Source organism: Microcebus murinus, chromosome 11, assembly GCF_040939455.1.
Source record: "Microcebus murinus isolate Inina chromosome 11, M.murinus_Inina_mat1.0, whole genome shotgun sequence".
Classification (NCBI taxonomy): Eukaryota; Metazoa; Chordata; class Mammalia; order Primates; family Cheirogaleidae; genus Microcebus; species Microcebus murinus.
The window spans coordinates 83,647,838-83,665,483 of NC_134114.1; the positions used below are offsets into that span (position 1 = coordinate 83,647,838).

The window sequence follows — 17,646 nt, forward strand, 5'->3', positions numbered from 1 at the left end:
AATCTTGGAGACCCTTGAGTTCCCTGACACACTGTGGAAAGCATGCCCAATCTTAATATAGCCGCCTCTGCCATCTTCAGCTGATTGTGATTATCTAGGAATGCTAGCTAGATTCCAAGCTAAGTTTTCTTAAAATTTAAAATGCAAAATGTGCCTGTTTTTAATGTTGACATCAATTAAAAATTACCTAAATATTTTGTATGCAAATGTAACTGAAGACTGGAATCAACTTATGAGATGGCTAATTACAAATTTTGGTCTAGATAGGCATGCATGTGAATAAATCACAAAGCAGATATTAGATATAGAAGTGGCCTAAGCTAGCTTCCAGTGAGTCTAGGATGGAATAAAAAGAATGTGATTCATATATCATAAAAGGTATTTCTTCAGGGGTGATCGTGCTGAATTATAGAATGATGAAAACTTTGTTCACCAGAAAATTAATTTTAACAAAAAGGGAAACATGCTGAAAAACTCAGTGAATTTTCCTGGTGATGGACACACTGAAAGCCACGACTTCAACATTATACAGTGTATCCATGTATGTAATAAAAGCGTTTGTGCCCCCTTATTATTTTGAAATAAAAAATAAAACTCAGCAAATTTGATATTGTTAGATACAAAAGGGAGGACAAGAGGAAATAAGACCAGAAAAAAGAAGAGCAGGATGGTATGTGGTCTCACATGACAATCTGAGAAAACTGGATCCTTCTCACTGTCTTGGGAATAATGAGCACAGGGCAGAGTCATGGTCAGATTTCTGTTCTAGAAAGATCACTCCAATAGTAGCATGGAGGAGGACTGATGGGGAATAAGGCCGGAGGGCTGGAACCCATTTAAGAGGCTGTGGAATAGGAATGGAAATGATAGGAATTGAAAATGATCTGTAACTTGGAAAGCATTAACATGTGATGATACTATTATATTACCATTTTAATTGATATTAGAATGTGCAGTCCTTTACGTTTTAACATCTTTACAATCAGGGTGCATCCTGCAGTCCATGAGACGTCATAGTTAAATTGCTAGCAGTAGTTATTATTTTTCTTTTTTTTTTAAATGGTCATAGCATAATGACACCTCTGAATATCAACAGTGTCTTTGATTCAGTGAAATGAAATAATAATCATGGACTCCTAACCACTGACCTGAAGAAACATGGAATAAGTTCTAGGAATTGATAAACCCACCTACACCTCTGGAAGGGAGACTTTAGACATTTATTTCTGTGCTTTGGTTACCAGCTACTCCCACTTCCTGGGTGTTCATGAGACCCGAGGAGGCAAACGTGTATTCCCACAGGAGCTGGGAGGTGGCGTCAATGCGTGAAGCTGCTGAGGGAACCGCAGGCCGTCTCTAAAACACGATTGCTGTTCAGCTCTCACCCAAGCTGCTGGACACAAGCAAGGAGTTAGCTTTGCCAGGCTCAACAGAAAATGAAAATGTGACTTTTTGGTGAAATCTTTCAATTTTTAGATGTTGGCAAGACATTCAACATTAAGAAAAAGAAACAAAACAACCTTGTTCAGGCCAAAATGAAACACGTCTGTGTGCTAAATAAGCCACCAGCCTTGTCTCTGCCGAGCCCCTTGTTGAAGGAGTGATCCTACTGACATCTAATCCTTTCAGTTTCTTAATATTAAATGTTAGATGTCATTGACTGCCAGCAACAAGCCTAAGTCATCGCTGGGAGATAGGAAACCTCTTCCGCGTCTGTCTCGGCCATCTGGTACTGCTCTCAGACACATGAATCCTTTAGAAGCAGCAGTGGGGGTTATATTAAGGCTTGTAATCTAAAATGGGTTAGTTATTTTGTCCTAAAATATGTCTGTTTGATCATCTATTCAACAGGAAAAATTCCTGAGCACAGTGTTTTGACATAATATAATTATATCTCATGCCGCAAAATTCTTTTCTTCTCCAGAAACAATAACAGATGCTGTTGGTGTTTAAAAAGCTGCCTGGAATGGTAAAGGGGCATTTCTTAATTCTGACGTTATAGACTTATCATTTGTTAATCTCCTTCAATCATAAGTTTTGTCAACATCTGTAATTTACTCTTAGCAAATGCATAAAGAATAAACATATTACTTTCCTCTTTTTTTTTCTTTTTCTTCCTTTTATTTTTTTCGAGACAGGGTCTCACTCTGTCACCTAGGCTACTGTGCAGTGGCATGATCATAGCTCACTGCAGCCTTGAACTCCTGGTTCTAAAGCAATCCTCTTGCCTCACATGAGTACCACACAGCCTTTTTCTTCTTCGTCTTTTTTTTTTTGAGACAGGGTCTTGCTCTGTTGCTTGGACTAGGGTGCGATGGTGTCATTGTAGCTCACTGCAACCTCCAACTCCTGGGCTCAAGTGATCCTCCTGCCCCAGTCTCTCCAGAGTAGCTGGGACTATAGGTGCACACCACCACACTCACCTACATTTATCTATTTTTTGTAGAGACAAGGTTTACCATGTTACTCAGGCTGGTCTCAAACTCTTGGCCTCAGGCAATCCTCCAGCCTCAGCCTCCCAAAGTGTTAGGATTAGAGACATGAGCCACTGTACCTGGCCTACTTTTCTGTTTTGCAACAATATTGTCTAATTCAAATTCAATAAGGTGATACAAATTAAGACTATATGAAGAGAGCTTTGCTGCTGGCCATGATGGAGTCACAAGTACTACACTTGCCCGTCTATAAGCAACCTCAACATAATGCTTGAGACAGTTGTTCTCAGGCTCTTAACAGTAGGCAATACAGGGTTGTGATCATTGAGAGAAGGAGAACACAGGTGAGTACCACATTCACCTTGGCTTTCTAACTGGGGACAATGTATGGTGAGACTTTATGAGGCTAAGCAGAGCAACTATGGAGGGGCTGAGAGCTAACAGAGATCTCAGAGGGTATGCAAGCATGTACAGTTGGGAGACATTAGATCTCTAGCCAAGCCACCAGGGTGGAGAGATATAACTGACCACCTCCAAGTGAGACCTCAGAAAGATCATGCCTCAGGAGGAAAGACCACATCCTTGAGCAAGGGCCATGACATAGAACCCAGATCAAAATTCAGATAAATCAACCCCAATAACAAATAAAACCAAGCTTGATGAAAGAATTTGTCAGCAATTTAACTTTCTGCTATTAAAACAGTGCAACTCTGTTTAAAAGAAGATAACATAATCCAGACTCCCTAGTGTGTATCATTTAAAAATGTCTATCACACAATTTAAAAATTGCTAGATATTCAAAGAAGCAGAAAATTGTGATCTATAATGAGGGGGGGAAGCAGTTAATAAAATAGACTTGGATATGATGTAGATGTTAGAATTAGCAGATAAGGACTATGAAACAGCTATTGTAAATACATTCAAGAACATGAAGCAAAATGTGGCCATAATGAGCAAACATATAGACTATTTCAGTACAGAAAGAGAAAATATAAAAAAGAGGCTAATGGAAATTCTCAAATTGAAAAATACATTATATGAAATTAAAAATTCATAGGCTTAAGATTGGATTGAAGGCTGCAGAAGAAAGCATCAGTGAAGTTGAAGACAAATCAGTAGAAATTATCCAATCTGAAGAATAGGAAAGAAAACAATTTGTAAAAGGGAACAGAGCCTTGGTAACTTGTGGGAATATATCAAGAGGCTACCATACATGGAATATATGTCTCAGAGGGTGCAGAGATCCAGGTGCTAGGACCGAAGTTACAACTAGCTGCTGTCAGGAAACAATTTCAGGAAATTGTTTAGCAGGCAAACTAAAGTTTTGAGAAACTGGAGCCACACAGTGGAGAATACAATGTTCATGGTTATACTTTGATGAGTAGAGTTGAAATGTAAGTGGTTTGTAATGTAAGCTCTTGAAGAAGGAAATACTGGTCAAGAATTATACCTGCAAGACAGTGAATGTGGAGGAGTATGCTAACTTTAGGGTGAAACAATAAATGAGGACTGTATCTGGAAACAGCCAAAAGAGTCAGTGGAAGGCACCAAGTAAGGGCAGAAGGTAACATGAAATGAGGTGCTTATCCTTGCTCCCTGCATCATTCAGCAAGTGAATGAACCCGGGAAGGAGAGTGCAGTTATGGAGAGATTTTGACCCTAAACTCATTAAGTCCTTGGGCTTGGGCACTTCTTAAGATCTGGGGTTCAATATCATTCCTTAGCATGATACTTTTGAGATGTACTTTAGGACTATAATATTTAACTGACTTGGGAAACTGCCAGGTCTAATGGCAACTTCTAAATTTTGAAGGTTAGCGATTCTTCAAGCTGTAGACTGAAAATGCCAAATTGGTAATTAAATCACCTGAGCAGTTTACCTACTGTTCTTTGCTGATTTAAGGTTCAGATTTTTTTTTTTTTTTGGTCTTTGGTGACCGAAGAACATCTTGAAGCATTCTAGTGTTGAAGAGCATTGAGGAGTTGCAAACTGACAGAAATGGAGAATGAAACAATGAAAAACTATCTTAGAATGGAGCAAGATATATGCTAACATTAAACACTTACAGACTTTGACTTTTTTGAGACATCTGTTCCTGCATATGACTCTACTTTCACCCCTAAGAAGAATCAATTTTGAGATTATAACCAGCCTCTTTAATAATTCATCTAATCTAAAACTCAATGAAAAGAATAGGCTTCTTAACTAATAGCAAGTCAATTAAGTAGGAGAAATGTGATGATGTATAGAGTTGCATACTTATTTTCAACCTATGATTGACAGTTCTTTTAAATCACAGCTTTGCTTTTAGAACTTTTACATAATTAACATTAGGAGGATTTTTCCTATAAGTACATATATTGAAAATAAAAACTTTAAAAATCAAACGCAGGGTAAGCACAGTGGCTCACACCTGTAATCCTGGCACTCTGGGAAGCCAAAGGGGGAGGATCACTTGAGCTCAGGAGTTCGAGACCAGCCTGAGCAAGAGCAAGGCTTTGTCTCTACTGAAAATAAAAATATTAGCCAGGCGTGGTAGTGCGTCCCTATAGTCCCAGCTACTTGGGAGGCTGAGACAGGAGAATCACTTGAGCCCAGGAGTTCAAGGTTTTGGTAAGCTATGATGATGCCACTGCACTCTAGCCAGGACAGCAGAGCAAGACTCTGTCTTAAAACAAAACAAAAAATGCAAAATAAAACAACAAAAAAATTAAGTGTACTCAAATGTTTAAAAATAATTAATATTTTGACATAACTATATTCATTTACCAAGCACTTTCAAGATTAGAAGAAGATGTAATAAGATTCTTGGGTTCCATTTCAAGACCTCTCCCATTTAAAAATTGAAATTATTTAAAAGCTGATGGGACAGCCTTAGCAAAGATAATTTTACATGGTTATGAAGCATATCATTGCAGAGACACAGCTGAAACCAAAAAACAGAGTAGTCAATAATACCTCCAGAGAGGTTGTAAGAGATTCAGTATCTGAAGTTCTCTTGCATTTCCAAAGAGTAAGGAAAGCCAAGCTCTATTGCTTTCCTCCAAATGATTGCAAATGTCCCAGTAGGTCTTACTCCAGAAAGCCAATCTCTGATTTACAACCTCCCTTAATAGGAGAATGTCCTCGATGCTAGTTGTCTGATTGTGTAATCTCATCATAATTCCCTGAAATATTAATCTGAATCCTGACATCAGACTTCCTGCTTCCATTTTGAGTCAGATTTTATCTCTCCAAGTGGCCCTTTGGATGCATTTGGGTGTCAATCTCTTGGGTAGTGAATGGCTGGTTATGTTGACATGCCTGGATTTCTTTTGGAGGAAAAAGTAAAGTTACACCAATTTCTCTTCTTTTCAAACAAGAAGGGAGTGAAGATGGGAAGAGCAAAGGAGTGATATATATATTTAAAAAAAAAAGGAAGGAAAAATATCTGTGTTAAGAGAGAGATGAAAAAAAACTGATAGTTGTTCCCTATGGATTGGCAATGAGGAACATGTTAAGGTGAACCATACAATGAAGAGCTGCTTCCTATACTAGGTAGTCCTGAATGTGTTAGCAAAAGACTTTATACTTTAAACATCTCGACCTTTTTGTTGAAGAATATGTTATGAATGAATAGACATGAGCATGAGCAGTGAAGCTTTTTTTTTTTTTTCAGTTGAATAACTCCCTAAATATAATATCCTCTGATCTATAATCTCCTTGCTTTCTTTGGATCTCAGGCAATTTTATGGTGATTCTCTATATATCCTATTTTGAAATGAAGATGCAATGTTGTACAAAATATTCTTTCTGTATTAGAAATTAACTGTTAATGTGCTTGATGCCAAAATAATTTATATTTCTACATAAATCTCTTGAAAATATGATTCCTTTCTAAAATTATATTTGCACACTTAAGTCAACCATATAATTTCAGCAAAGAATGTAGGTTATATTTTTGAGAAATTACCGAATTGCCATTTTCAAATAAATTTATTTAGGCTGTTCTGTTCTTTTAATTTACTCTTTCCAGCTGTTAAAAAGTTATTTCTAGTATACTTCTAGTTCTGAGGCTGAGCAATCAAAAATGTATTTTTGTTAATTTTTTTAAAAAGCTTTGCTAAGACAATGATTTGTATATTGAAATTATTGATACATTAATTTTTTTGTGGACACATTGTGTCACCCAGGCTGGCGTATAGTGGTATGATCATAGCATTGCAACCTCAAACTTAATAGGTTGATTTAATGTGATGAGGAAATTAAGGAATGTATGTTATTTAATATATTTTCTTTTACATGAATTGTTGAGTAATATCAATTTTTCAATTGGTATAAAAACTGAAAATTAGGTTTTGTTGTCTTCTGTTTGCAAATCACTTTCCTTTGCATTTCTTTTCTCTTTTTCTTTTCTTTCTTTTTTTTTTTAATTACATCAGTTCCTATTACGTGGAAATGTAATGACTGCTATCAGCTACATTTTGGTAATATGGTTTTTAATCTTTAAACCATATAGCTTTCCTGGAAAGTTTTTTTAACTGCATTTTTATTAAGGTATAATTTACATCTAGTAAATTTCACCTATTTTATTGCACAGTTTTGCCTGTTTTGGCAAATATATAAAGTTGTGTAAACACTACCACAATCAAGATGTAAAACAGTTCCATCATGTGAAAAAATCCCCCCATACTCATTTGTAGTCAATCCCTCCTCAAGCTGTGGGCCTCTGACAACAACTGATACCACACAAAGATACCAACGACATACAATGGGGAAAAGACAATTACTTTAATAAACGGTGTTGGGAAGAGTAGATACCCACATGCAGAAGAATGAAGTTAGACTCTTATCTCACACCATATACAAAGATCAATTCAAAATGGATTGAAGACTTAAATGTAAGATCTGAAACGATATAACTACTAGAAGAAAATATAGGAGAAAAGCTTTATGACATTGGTCTGAGTAATAATTTTTTGAATATGACCTCAAAAGCACAGCCAACAAAAGCAAAAATAGACAATTGGAGTTACATCAAACAAAAATCTTCTACACAGTCAAGGAAACAATCAACAGAGTGAAGCGACAACCTACAGAACAGAAGAAAATATTTCCAAACTATATATCTGACCAGGGGTTAATATCCAAAATATATGAGGAACTCAACAGCAAGAAAACAAATAACCCAATTAAAAAAATGGACAAAGGGCCTGAATGGCCATTTCTCAAAAGACAATATACAAATGGCCAACAGGTATAAGAAAAAGTGTTCAACACCATTAATCATCAGAAAAATGTTGTTGGTATCTTTGTCGAATATCAATTGACATAAATTTATGGACTTATTTCTATATTCTGTTCCATTGCTCTTTGTATCTGTTTTTATGCCAGTACCAGGCTATTTTGATTACTATAGCAGATTTCAAAATCAGACAGTGTAATGCCTCCAGCTTTATTCTTTGTGCTCAAGATTGCTTTGGCTGTTTGGGGTCTTTTGTCATTCTACAGGAATTTTAGGATTGTTTTCTCTATTTCTGAGAAAACTTTCATTGGAATTTTGATAGGGATTACATTGAACCTGCAGATCGCTTTGGGTAGTATGGACATTTTAACAATATTACTTCTTTCAATCCACGAACACAGGGTATCCTTCCAGTTATTTGTGTCTTCTGCAATTTCTTTCGTTGATGTTTTATAGTTTTCAGTGTACAGATCTTTCACTTACTTATTTAAATTTATTCCTAAGTATTTGTTTTTGATATTGTAAATGGGATTGTTTTCTTGTTTTTTTTTTTTGATAGTTCATTTTTAATATATAGGAACTCATTTGATGTTTGCATGTTGATTTTGTATCTTGCAACTCTACTGAATTCATTTATTAGTTCTAGCAGTTTTTTGGTAAAGTCTTTAAGGTTCTCTATATGCATATCATTCCTGTAAACAGGGAAATTCAATGTTTCCCTTTTGATTTGGATGCCTTTTATTTCTTTCTCTTGCCTAATTGTTCTGGCTAGGGCTTCTAGTACTATGTTAAATAGAAATGGTGAGAATGAGAATCCATGTCTGGTCCCTGATCAACTACCTAACATGTCATATAAGGACTTAGCAGTATTTTCCCAATTTCTTCCTTCCATCCTTCATGCTATTGCTGTCATACATTTTACTTTTACACATGCTACAAACACAATGCACTGTTGATATTTTTTCTTTAGTTATCTCTTAGGGAAATTAAAAATGAGGAACATGAACTTAATATTTACCTTTATTCCATATTTTTGTGTATATGTCACATCTTACCAAGTTTTTAAAAACTGTGGCAAAATTTTTCTTCACTATTAGCATTTACAATACACCAGTCTCTGACTTCTCTTGGTATTGTTAAAAATTTGTTGTGCTTAGATAGCTGGGAATGTGATTTTTGTAATTCTGTGTGCTCACTTAGAATTTTAGAAGTACAGGACTGAATATATCACAAGAGGTCCTTTGGCCTAATCTTTAAAATCTGACAGGTTTACGTCAAACTGATCTGACTTTAAAAGTTCTGCTTCTAGAAGTTCTCTTCTGAAGTTGAAACTTAAACCTGTTTGTTCTATAAGCCTCTTTTTATCTCTCTTTGTCTTACTCTCTTGTGTCATGTGTGGAGTAGAAGCATTTGGACCACACTTTCTTGCCTTTTTTTTTTTTTTTTTTTTCGGAGACAGAGTCTCGCTCTGTTAGCCTTGCTAGAGTGCCATGGTGTCAGCCTAGCTGAGAGCAACTTTGGTTTCAAAGTCCTAGGCTCCGGGGTTCCTCCTGCCTCAGCCTCCCAAGTAGCTGGGACCACAGGTGTGTGCCACCACACTCAGCTAAGTTTTCTATTTTTGTAGAGATGGTGTCTCACTCTTGCTCAGGCTGGTCTCAAACTCCCAACCTCAAGCAATCCTCCTGCCCTGGACTCCCCAAATGCTAGGGTTTCAGGTGTGAGCCACCGCACCTGGCCTCCTGCTTTTTAATGCTCTCTTTTTAGTAACCTTGCAGATACATGAAGATAGTTACTGAGTCCATTCTTACCATTTTCTTTTACAAGTTTGAAAAAAAAAACGAGAAGCTACCAGTTCCCACACTAAGTAATGGAAGTGCAGACTGTTCTGACCCTCCTAACAGAGCACTAAACTTTAACACTCTCCCCGAAGCCATATGGTTTATTTTACTCCAGATATGTACCCTTAAGAAAGCTCTGGGGTTCCGAAATTGGATGGAGTTCCTCCAAAAACTATGTTCGCCTGAGGACCAGATTTATCCAAGGCCTACTGAATATAACAGCCCTAGGTTGTTACTTGTATACAGGTGGGGCAGGATGAAAAGAACAGGTTAGAAAACCTAGAGTATCCTGAGAAAACCATATTCAGTTGTGAGGAAAAAGTCCTCTTGACAGCTAGGGCCAGTTCTGTAGTAGAACTTATACACACTCATCAGTTATGAAGGTTACTGCAAGAGATACTTGTTTTCAAGCTTTCCTTTTTAATTCATGTCCACAGTGTAACATTTTCTTTTTGTCTTTTTCCCCCTCCAGGGGTGCTACATCCATTGTGTACAGATGCAAACAGAAGAGGACCGAGAAGCCTTATGCTCTCAAAGTGTTAAAGAAAACAGTAAGTTTATTTCATTGTATAATAAGCACCTTCAAGGGGCCTGTGACCTGGACAAGTCAGGAACTGACTCGAAGGACACAGGGGGCAGAGAGCCGCTGTGTGCGGCTGACTCACTTGACCCTCGGTGGTGAGAGTGTAGCCCAAATAGGTTGTTGTCTGATCGAAACTGTGTGGTTCTTTGAAAGCAACTGGACCTCAGACTGCGTGTTGTCGTGGGGAGGAGAAGTGTGGACAGGAATGACAGTTGGCGAGTACACCTAGCTTTGTGTATCGGTGATGTTCTTGGAGATACGTACATATGTATATATAAAATTTCAATATTTAAATATTAAATCACATTTTGATAGGTTAGCAAAGCTTGATATTTAAAAGAGGTTGAAATGAAACGCAAATATAATCGTGAGAGCAGTCATCAGCTTCCAATGCCTAGATTTTCAAATGTGAGGTTTGCTTCAGTAAAGTCTAACTGGACAAATGCTAATGTCTCTGGGACTGAACCTGCTTGTCTAGAAGTTCGTATTTGGACAAAAAAGGAAGGATTTTGTTTTGGGGTTGCTTCTTTTGCCCCATAGCCCGTAGGTAATTTGAGGAGGCAAAAGTGGTTTAAGTTCATCCCTAATGGGTAAGAAGTGCATCAGGTGGGAGTTCAAAGTCTAAGTGCCACCACCTGTGTAATGCTGTCTGTGCCCCAGACAGTATTGTGTCATTAAATGTGTCATTAAATGCCCTACTTGCACGTTCTGTCCTTAGGTCGTTTCTGCTCATAAAACCACAAAAAGACAAGATATTCTTTCATAGCACATTCTTCCTTTTTCAAATTTTATGTGAACAAATATGTAAAATACATATACATTTTTAAAAACCCAGTTATAAAATGGTGAGAAGAATCATAAATTTTGAAGTCAAATGATACCATTTTGAGGCCAAGCAAGGAATTTTTTCCCCCTAAAGGCAGTTTAATATCTCTAGCTGTTTATGCATTATCTGGCCCAGGGAAATTTTAGAATCTCACGTAATGAAGAAGAGCATAATGGCACTGGGTTTTCAGCTGAGTGGAAATAGAATGACATTTTGAAGCAATGTGTTAGAATTTAAAGCGATAGCAAAATAACAAAGACAGTTTAATGGAAATAGGTAATAACTTAAATGGCAATTACCACTGATGAACTCTATTTTCTGAATTCTCTGGTGTAGGCAATAACTTAAGTTATTTGAGAATATAGAGGAACCTTTTGATTGATAAGGTTTGTAATTTTCCCTTAAACCAGTTTCTTATAGTCATAAATTTATCTGAACTAAGGATTATGCAAAATTTTATGAAATAGAATTTCCTATGAAATATTTACTTTTTTATGAAAATAAATTGGCCCACTTTCACAATAGTCACACACAAAATGTTTTAGGACTTGATTGTATCTTTTCTTGCGGGTAGAAAAAAAAAAGCAAGTGGTTATTTTTTGTTGTTGTTCATGGTTCAGGAAACTTTGAGAGGGACTAGATCTGTGAAAGTCTGGAAAATAAACGTTTAGAAATTACTTGTGAATGCTGAAAAATCCCAAAGGACAGAAGGCTGGTTTAGAGAATATTGGTTTCTGTCAAAAGTCTTTGGGTGAATTGGAGTAAGAGGTAGGTGAAGACAGCTGGTGGGCTCGTGACTCGTATTCATTGGGAAAGCACAGCTCTGGTTCGCCCTCCCTGCCTCCTCTTCCCACCTCTGCTGTGAAAACATCTTCCTCAGAAGACAGGCAGGAAGAGAACGGGGATGGGAACCGCGTGTCAGCTGGAGCGGCAGAGCGTACTGTAAGGCAGATGTTGTCAAACACAGTTACTGCTGTGCCAAATGGGATGAGAGAAAATGCCCTGGAGAAACCTCTGCTTTGAATGTGAAGTAGACGCAATGCTCAGTATTGTCTCCCAGGATAAACCACAGGCAGAGATGTGTAAATGAGAGCAGTAAGTAGCAGGGAAAGCCTCAAAGAGCGACTGCCCTCGGCGCTTAATTCTATATAGGTCATGGAGACTGAAACTTCCTTTAGCCACATGAAATGAATGAAGCCTAAGAATCTATTTATAGAGGGAAAGTGATGCAGAAAAAAATATTTTCTTAGATAATTCAGCCAAGGGTCTGCTCCTGAGGGCAAAAGGGGGTTTCAAAAAGATTGGGTCATTTATGTAATCATCTATTAGACTGAACCACATGAAATTGCCTTTATTAACCAGTTTGACCTACAAAAATGGCGATTCTATGTGGTTTCACCAACAAGTTTGGGATCACTGTAGTACTTGACTGGACAGTTCCTCAGGTCTTCATTTTATAACTAGACAGACCTAAGTCTGAGAGGCCTGAAACTTTATCTATCTACCTATCTTAGTTTCCTAGAGCTGGCCTAACAAACTGCCATAAGCTGGCGGCTTAAAACAACATATATTTATTCTCTCTCAGTTCTGGAGGCCAGAAATTCAAAATCAAAGTGCTGGTAGAATTAGTTCTTCGGAGAGCTCTGAGTGAGAATCTGTTGCATGCCTCTTTCCTCGCTTCTGCTGACAGCCAGGAATCCTTGGAGTTCCTTGATTCCGATATCATCACTCTAATCTCTGCCTCCAGTGTCACGTGGCCATTTTCTCTTTGTGGGTCTTCACATCATCTACTGTGTGTGCATGTCTGTGTCCGAATTCTCTCTTCTTATAAGGTCACCAGTTTTGTTGGCTTAGAGACCTGCCCCACTCCATTATTACCTCATCTTAACTAATTGCATCTGCAACAATACAGTTTCCAAATAAAGTCACATTCTGAGGTCCTGGGAGTCAGGACAGTGACTCTTTTAAGAGGAGATGTAATTTGAGCCTAACATTATTTATAAGGGAGAACCTCTAAGGTGAATTTCAAAATATTTCATGCAATATTTTATCAGAATATGAGTAAAACATAGTATATTTAAGAAAGTTAATAAACTACGGAAATCCATTCAATTTAAATCTGTAGGTGATCAAATTAATATATAAACATTTTTAAATCCAAGAAAGGTTTCCTATTGTCTTTTGCAGTTAATTTTTTGGTAACATTAATCCTCTTTCTTAGAGTCTGTTTAAACACTTTTTTTGTGGGAATTTACCCAAATTTCATTTTGTATCAATTTTAAGTTCCTTTCTTGTAGCTTAATATTTTAGGTAGGGTTTAGGTTACATTAGCAATAAGGCACTTGTTTCTAATAAGAAAGCATGATCATCATTTAGAATCCTTTAGGCATTCAAATGTCTGGATGATAGACGAATGCTCTGACTTATCTATAGGAATGAAGTCTAAAGCGCTGGCTCTCATGGAGCAATTCATGTTTCATTGATGGCCAGATATATGACAGAGTCAATACTGATCATGAACATAAAGTAAATTGTCATATTTAGACAACTGGGTATTTTGGCTAGTAAACTGTCCATGTGGGAAATTAACATGTAATTATAATAAGAAAAATAGTTTTAAGTTAATCCATATTTTATATAAGGATGTAGCACCATGTACTTTATATATAGGCAATGATATTTCAGAGAATTAGAATACATTAAACTACTTATCAACCAGGGTCATAATGGCTTCAATTTACTTTCAAATGGCTAAACAATAACAAAAAAAAAATTGTGTGTATGTGTGTTCATATATGGGGAGAGAGAGGGAAAGCAAATATAGCAAAAATCAACCATTTTAAAATGCAGGGAGGTATATTAGTATTCATGCTCGTATTTCAACCTTTCAGACATTATGAACATTCTCATCATGAAAAGTTTGGGGAAAAATATAATTCAACATTGAGATCCTGTTCAACATAATTGAACATTTCCTCTGGCTATTCAGAAAGCATTTCAACATCTTGCAGTCTCTTAATGTTATGATAAACATCAGTGACTCTCTATTATAAATGTATTGAAGTACCAGAAAGTGATAATTGAACCAACTTTTTATCATATCAAAAAAAACCTGGACATTTCCTGTAACAACATCATTATTCTCATCATGTCATTAATGGGGATCAGCTTTGACAGCAACAAGTCAGTAAACAAGAGAGGAAAATGTATTGAAGTGCTTTTTTGTTGGTTGTTTACCTCTTTGATTTTTTTCCCACTTAGCCGTTAGTGATCCTTGTACTAAGGAAGCCATCAAATCACTAGGTGTGGCATTCATCCTCGCCTCTTCGGTGGGGGTGGCCTAAGTGCAATTTTTGTTGTCAGTAAAGACCTCATTATCTTGTACATATTAGCTAGTTGGCTTGCATTTATCAGTGGAACTTTTACTACGAACTTTGAAAACCATGAGTCAAGGGTGAAGGAAACAAGGCCAACTTTTTTCCTTCATGCCTGAGCCCTTCGTCGTTCCATTTTCTGTGATGTTTAGAGGACATTAATGGAGAAGAGAAAGATTTTGCTAAGCTACTTTGGAGCATTAACGGATTCTGACAAACATGGCTAGTGGGACAGCCAAGGATTTGCAAGATGTAACCTTTTTATTGATGTTATATGCTGAACTTAAAACTGTAGGAAAGGAAAAAAAAAAAAAAAGAAACAGATTCGAGAAAGTGTCAAAATTTGAACAGATTAAGCACGTGGATCCTTCAGCCTGGACTGAATTTTGCTGAGTTAAATGGAATCCCAACTTTTGAAGAATGACACATGATGCTAATAGAGTCACTATTTCAGGAGTGATTCACACGAATTATACTTTATCTTTTTTCCTTCGGAGCACATACCTCAGTGTGTCTCTAAATGCTCACATTTCAGCCTATAAATTTGACTCATTTTCAAGAAGAATTGAGTGAGAGTCAAGAAATGTTTTTAACTTCCATTCATTTTTTTTTTACATTCTTACGAGTTAGCATAAGATAATAACTATCATGTTGCACGGGGATTTGAAAGGTTGTTTTATAGGTATTCTGACTCTCCTAAGAATGGCTGTGCAGTAGGGCGGTGATATCACAGGATCCAGAGCCAGACAGATTGAGTTGAGGATCACTTCTTCCACTTACTAACTGTGTGACTTTACAAGTCACAGAATGTCTCTCAATCTCAGTTTCTTCATCAGTAAAAAGTGTTTAAGGACATCTAGCTCACAGTGTTTTAGTGAGGATTAAAATACAATAATTTACGTAAGATATTCTCCAGTATATAGGAATAAATGTAATAAGGTATAGGTAATAAAGGTGGAACATTTCTTTTTATTAATTGGAATAAGTCTGCACAGATATTTTATAATAGCACCAGTTCATTCTATGCAATTCTAATGTTCTCATTAGCCTGAGTTAAAATTGAACAGTGATTAACACCAGACTATTATTGTGCACTTCTGTATAAATAAAATTAATTGTGTTGTTTTGGGGGTGCTTTAAAAGTTACTGCTAAAAATAGGCACATACTTTACTATCGTATCAATAAAATTTAATGTGGCACACAATAAAGATTTCTGATCATATGACCTCCTACATAGGCAAATCTTGGATCCCTGGCATAACTAGATTTAGAACACTCTCCACCCTATGGCTCTTTTCTGATTCTTACCTTTGGAGCAGTGTGCCTAGATCCACAATACAGAAGCAGTTCCAAATCCAATTTTTGTTGTATTTTAGTTATTATAATATAAAGTTATCTATAGATTTCTTGAGAGAATTTCTTGAGCAATTTAATGAACATTCACCTAATAAATGACTCAAAATTTTATAAAATTTTCCATAAGTATTAGTTTGGCCTTTTATCCTCATCTTAGTAAGTGGAAGAATCACATATTGTGATTTGATAATCATTCTATGAGTTAGTTTTTAACTTCCATTCATTTTTTTTTTTACATTCTTACGAGTTAGCATAAGATAATAACTATCATGTTGCAGGGGGATTTGAAAGGTTGTTATAGATTAAATTACAGACCATACACAGGCTTCCTTCCAAATTCTTGCTGGATGAATCTCCAGGATATCCCCATTAGAGGAGATTTTCAGGTTTCCCAGATTTAAAATAGGGGTACCACCACTTATACCACTGGGAAAACTGTGGGTTACCTGAAATTATACATGAATAAATACATTTACGTATCACTGTACTGTCTGCATATATTAGGCATTCACCAAATGTACACGCTCTTCTCCATTCTAGCCTTCTTTTTCTTTGTAATTTTTATATATTTTATCAACTTCCCCAGAAGATTATTTTAGGAAGAATACATTTATGTAGAGAACTATTTTTTGAAATCCAGGTGTGCCATATTAATTTGCTAAGTGATGGACGTTAGTCAATCGACAGACATGAGCTGCCCCATCCACCCATCTTCTCACACACAGGTGCACGTGCCTGCATAGATACATCGGTATCTCTTCATGGTAGGTTGACTCAGCTGTGGCTGGATAGCTGGATGGCTTGGCCTCATTCTCTATGTGGTCTTTCATTCCACCAACATAAAAAACTGAGCACATGTTGCCAGGGTCCCTCCTCTGGGAATAGGGAATGATATTCTATTAGGGCCCAGCTCTAATCCCTAGGAGTGGCTTTCCTGAGCATTACCTCTGTGGCTCTTGGCTCCATTTTCTGTGCTTTTGACTCTGCCCTATGGGGCAACCTTCCTTCTCCACAAGAAAAAGCCCCTGTTTTCAGCTGCGTAGCTTTCTTAGTCTACTTCCTGCCCATAGAAAGGGGACTGTCTTCTTTTGAAACAACCTCAGTCTTTTTTAGTTCAAGTTTGCATTAATATAACTCTTTTTAAAAACTTTGTGAGTTTCTTCTGAATCATATTGAGAGTAGCTCCATGCTCCCAAAGAACGTAATTCTTTTTCAGACAAACCTCTCTTTGCTTTAGACGTGTCAGGCTGCTATGGCACAGTGTATGTAAAAAAATAGTATGGAGTTTTCTTAAATATTAAAAACAGAACTACCATTTTATCCAGCAATACCACTTCTGGGTTGAAATCCAAAGGCAAGGAAGTCAGTATGTTGAAGACATATCCGCATTCTCACGTCATTACAACATTATTCACAATAGCCAAGGTAGGAAAACAACCGCTGTCTGTTGACAGATGAAGAGATATAGAAAATGTGGTGTATTTAATGAATGTTATTCAAGAAGGAAGGAAATCAGACTGTTCGCAACAATATGGATGAACCTGAAGACACTAACTATGCTAAGTGAAAAATGCCAGACACGGAAAGTCAAATACTGCATAATATCACTTACATGTGGAACCTAAGAAGTTGAAGTCATAGAAATAGAGAGTAGAAGGGTAATTACCAGGGGTTGGGAGGAGGAGGAAATAGAGAGATGCAATTGAAAGGATATAAACTTTCAGTTATGTTGGGTGAATAATTTGTACAGATCTAACATACAGCATGGTTAATAATAACATTGAATTATGTACTTCAAATTTGCTAAAATAGTAAATCTTAAATATTATCACCACAAAAAAGGGTAACTAGTGAGGTGATGGATACATTAATTAGCTTGATTGTGGTAATCATTTTGAAGTGTATATTACATCCAAACTTCACATTGTACACCTAAAATATAAGTAATTTTTATTTGTCAATTATACCTCAATAAAGTTGGAAAAGATTTAAAAAATTTGAAATTTAT

At 36.6% G+C, this 17,646-nt stretch overlaps 1 protein-coding gene across 4 annotated transcripts in view; it reads left to right on the forward strand.

Moving 5' to 3' along the window:
• CAMK4 (calcium/calmodulin dependent protein kinase IV) overlaps window positions 1–17,646 on the forward strand; it is a 221,772-nt gene that overhangs the window by 84,859 nt on the left and 119,267 nt on the right. For all 4 annotated transcript variants that reach the window (XM_076008263.1, XM_020290193.2, XM_076008264.1 and 1 more), the window contains one exon: window positions 9,971–10,049. In XM_076008263.1, coding sequence (XP_075864378.1) covers window positions 9,971–10,049 — 79 coding nt within the window. The remainder of the gene's footprint in view (window positions 1–9,970; window positions 10,050–17,646) is intronic.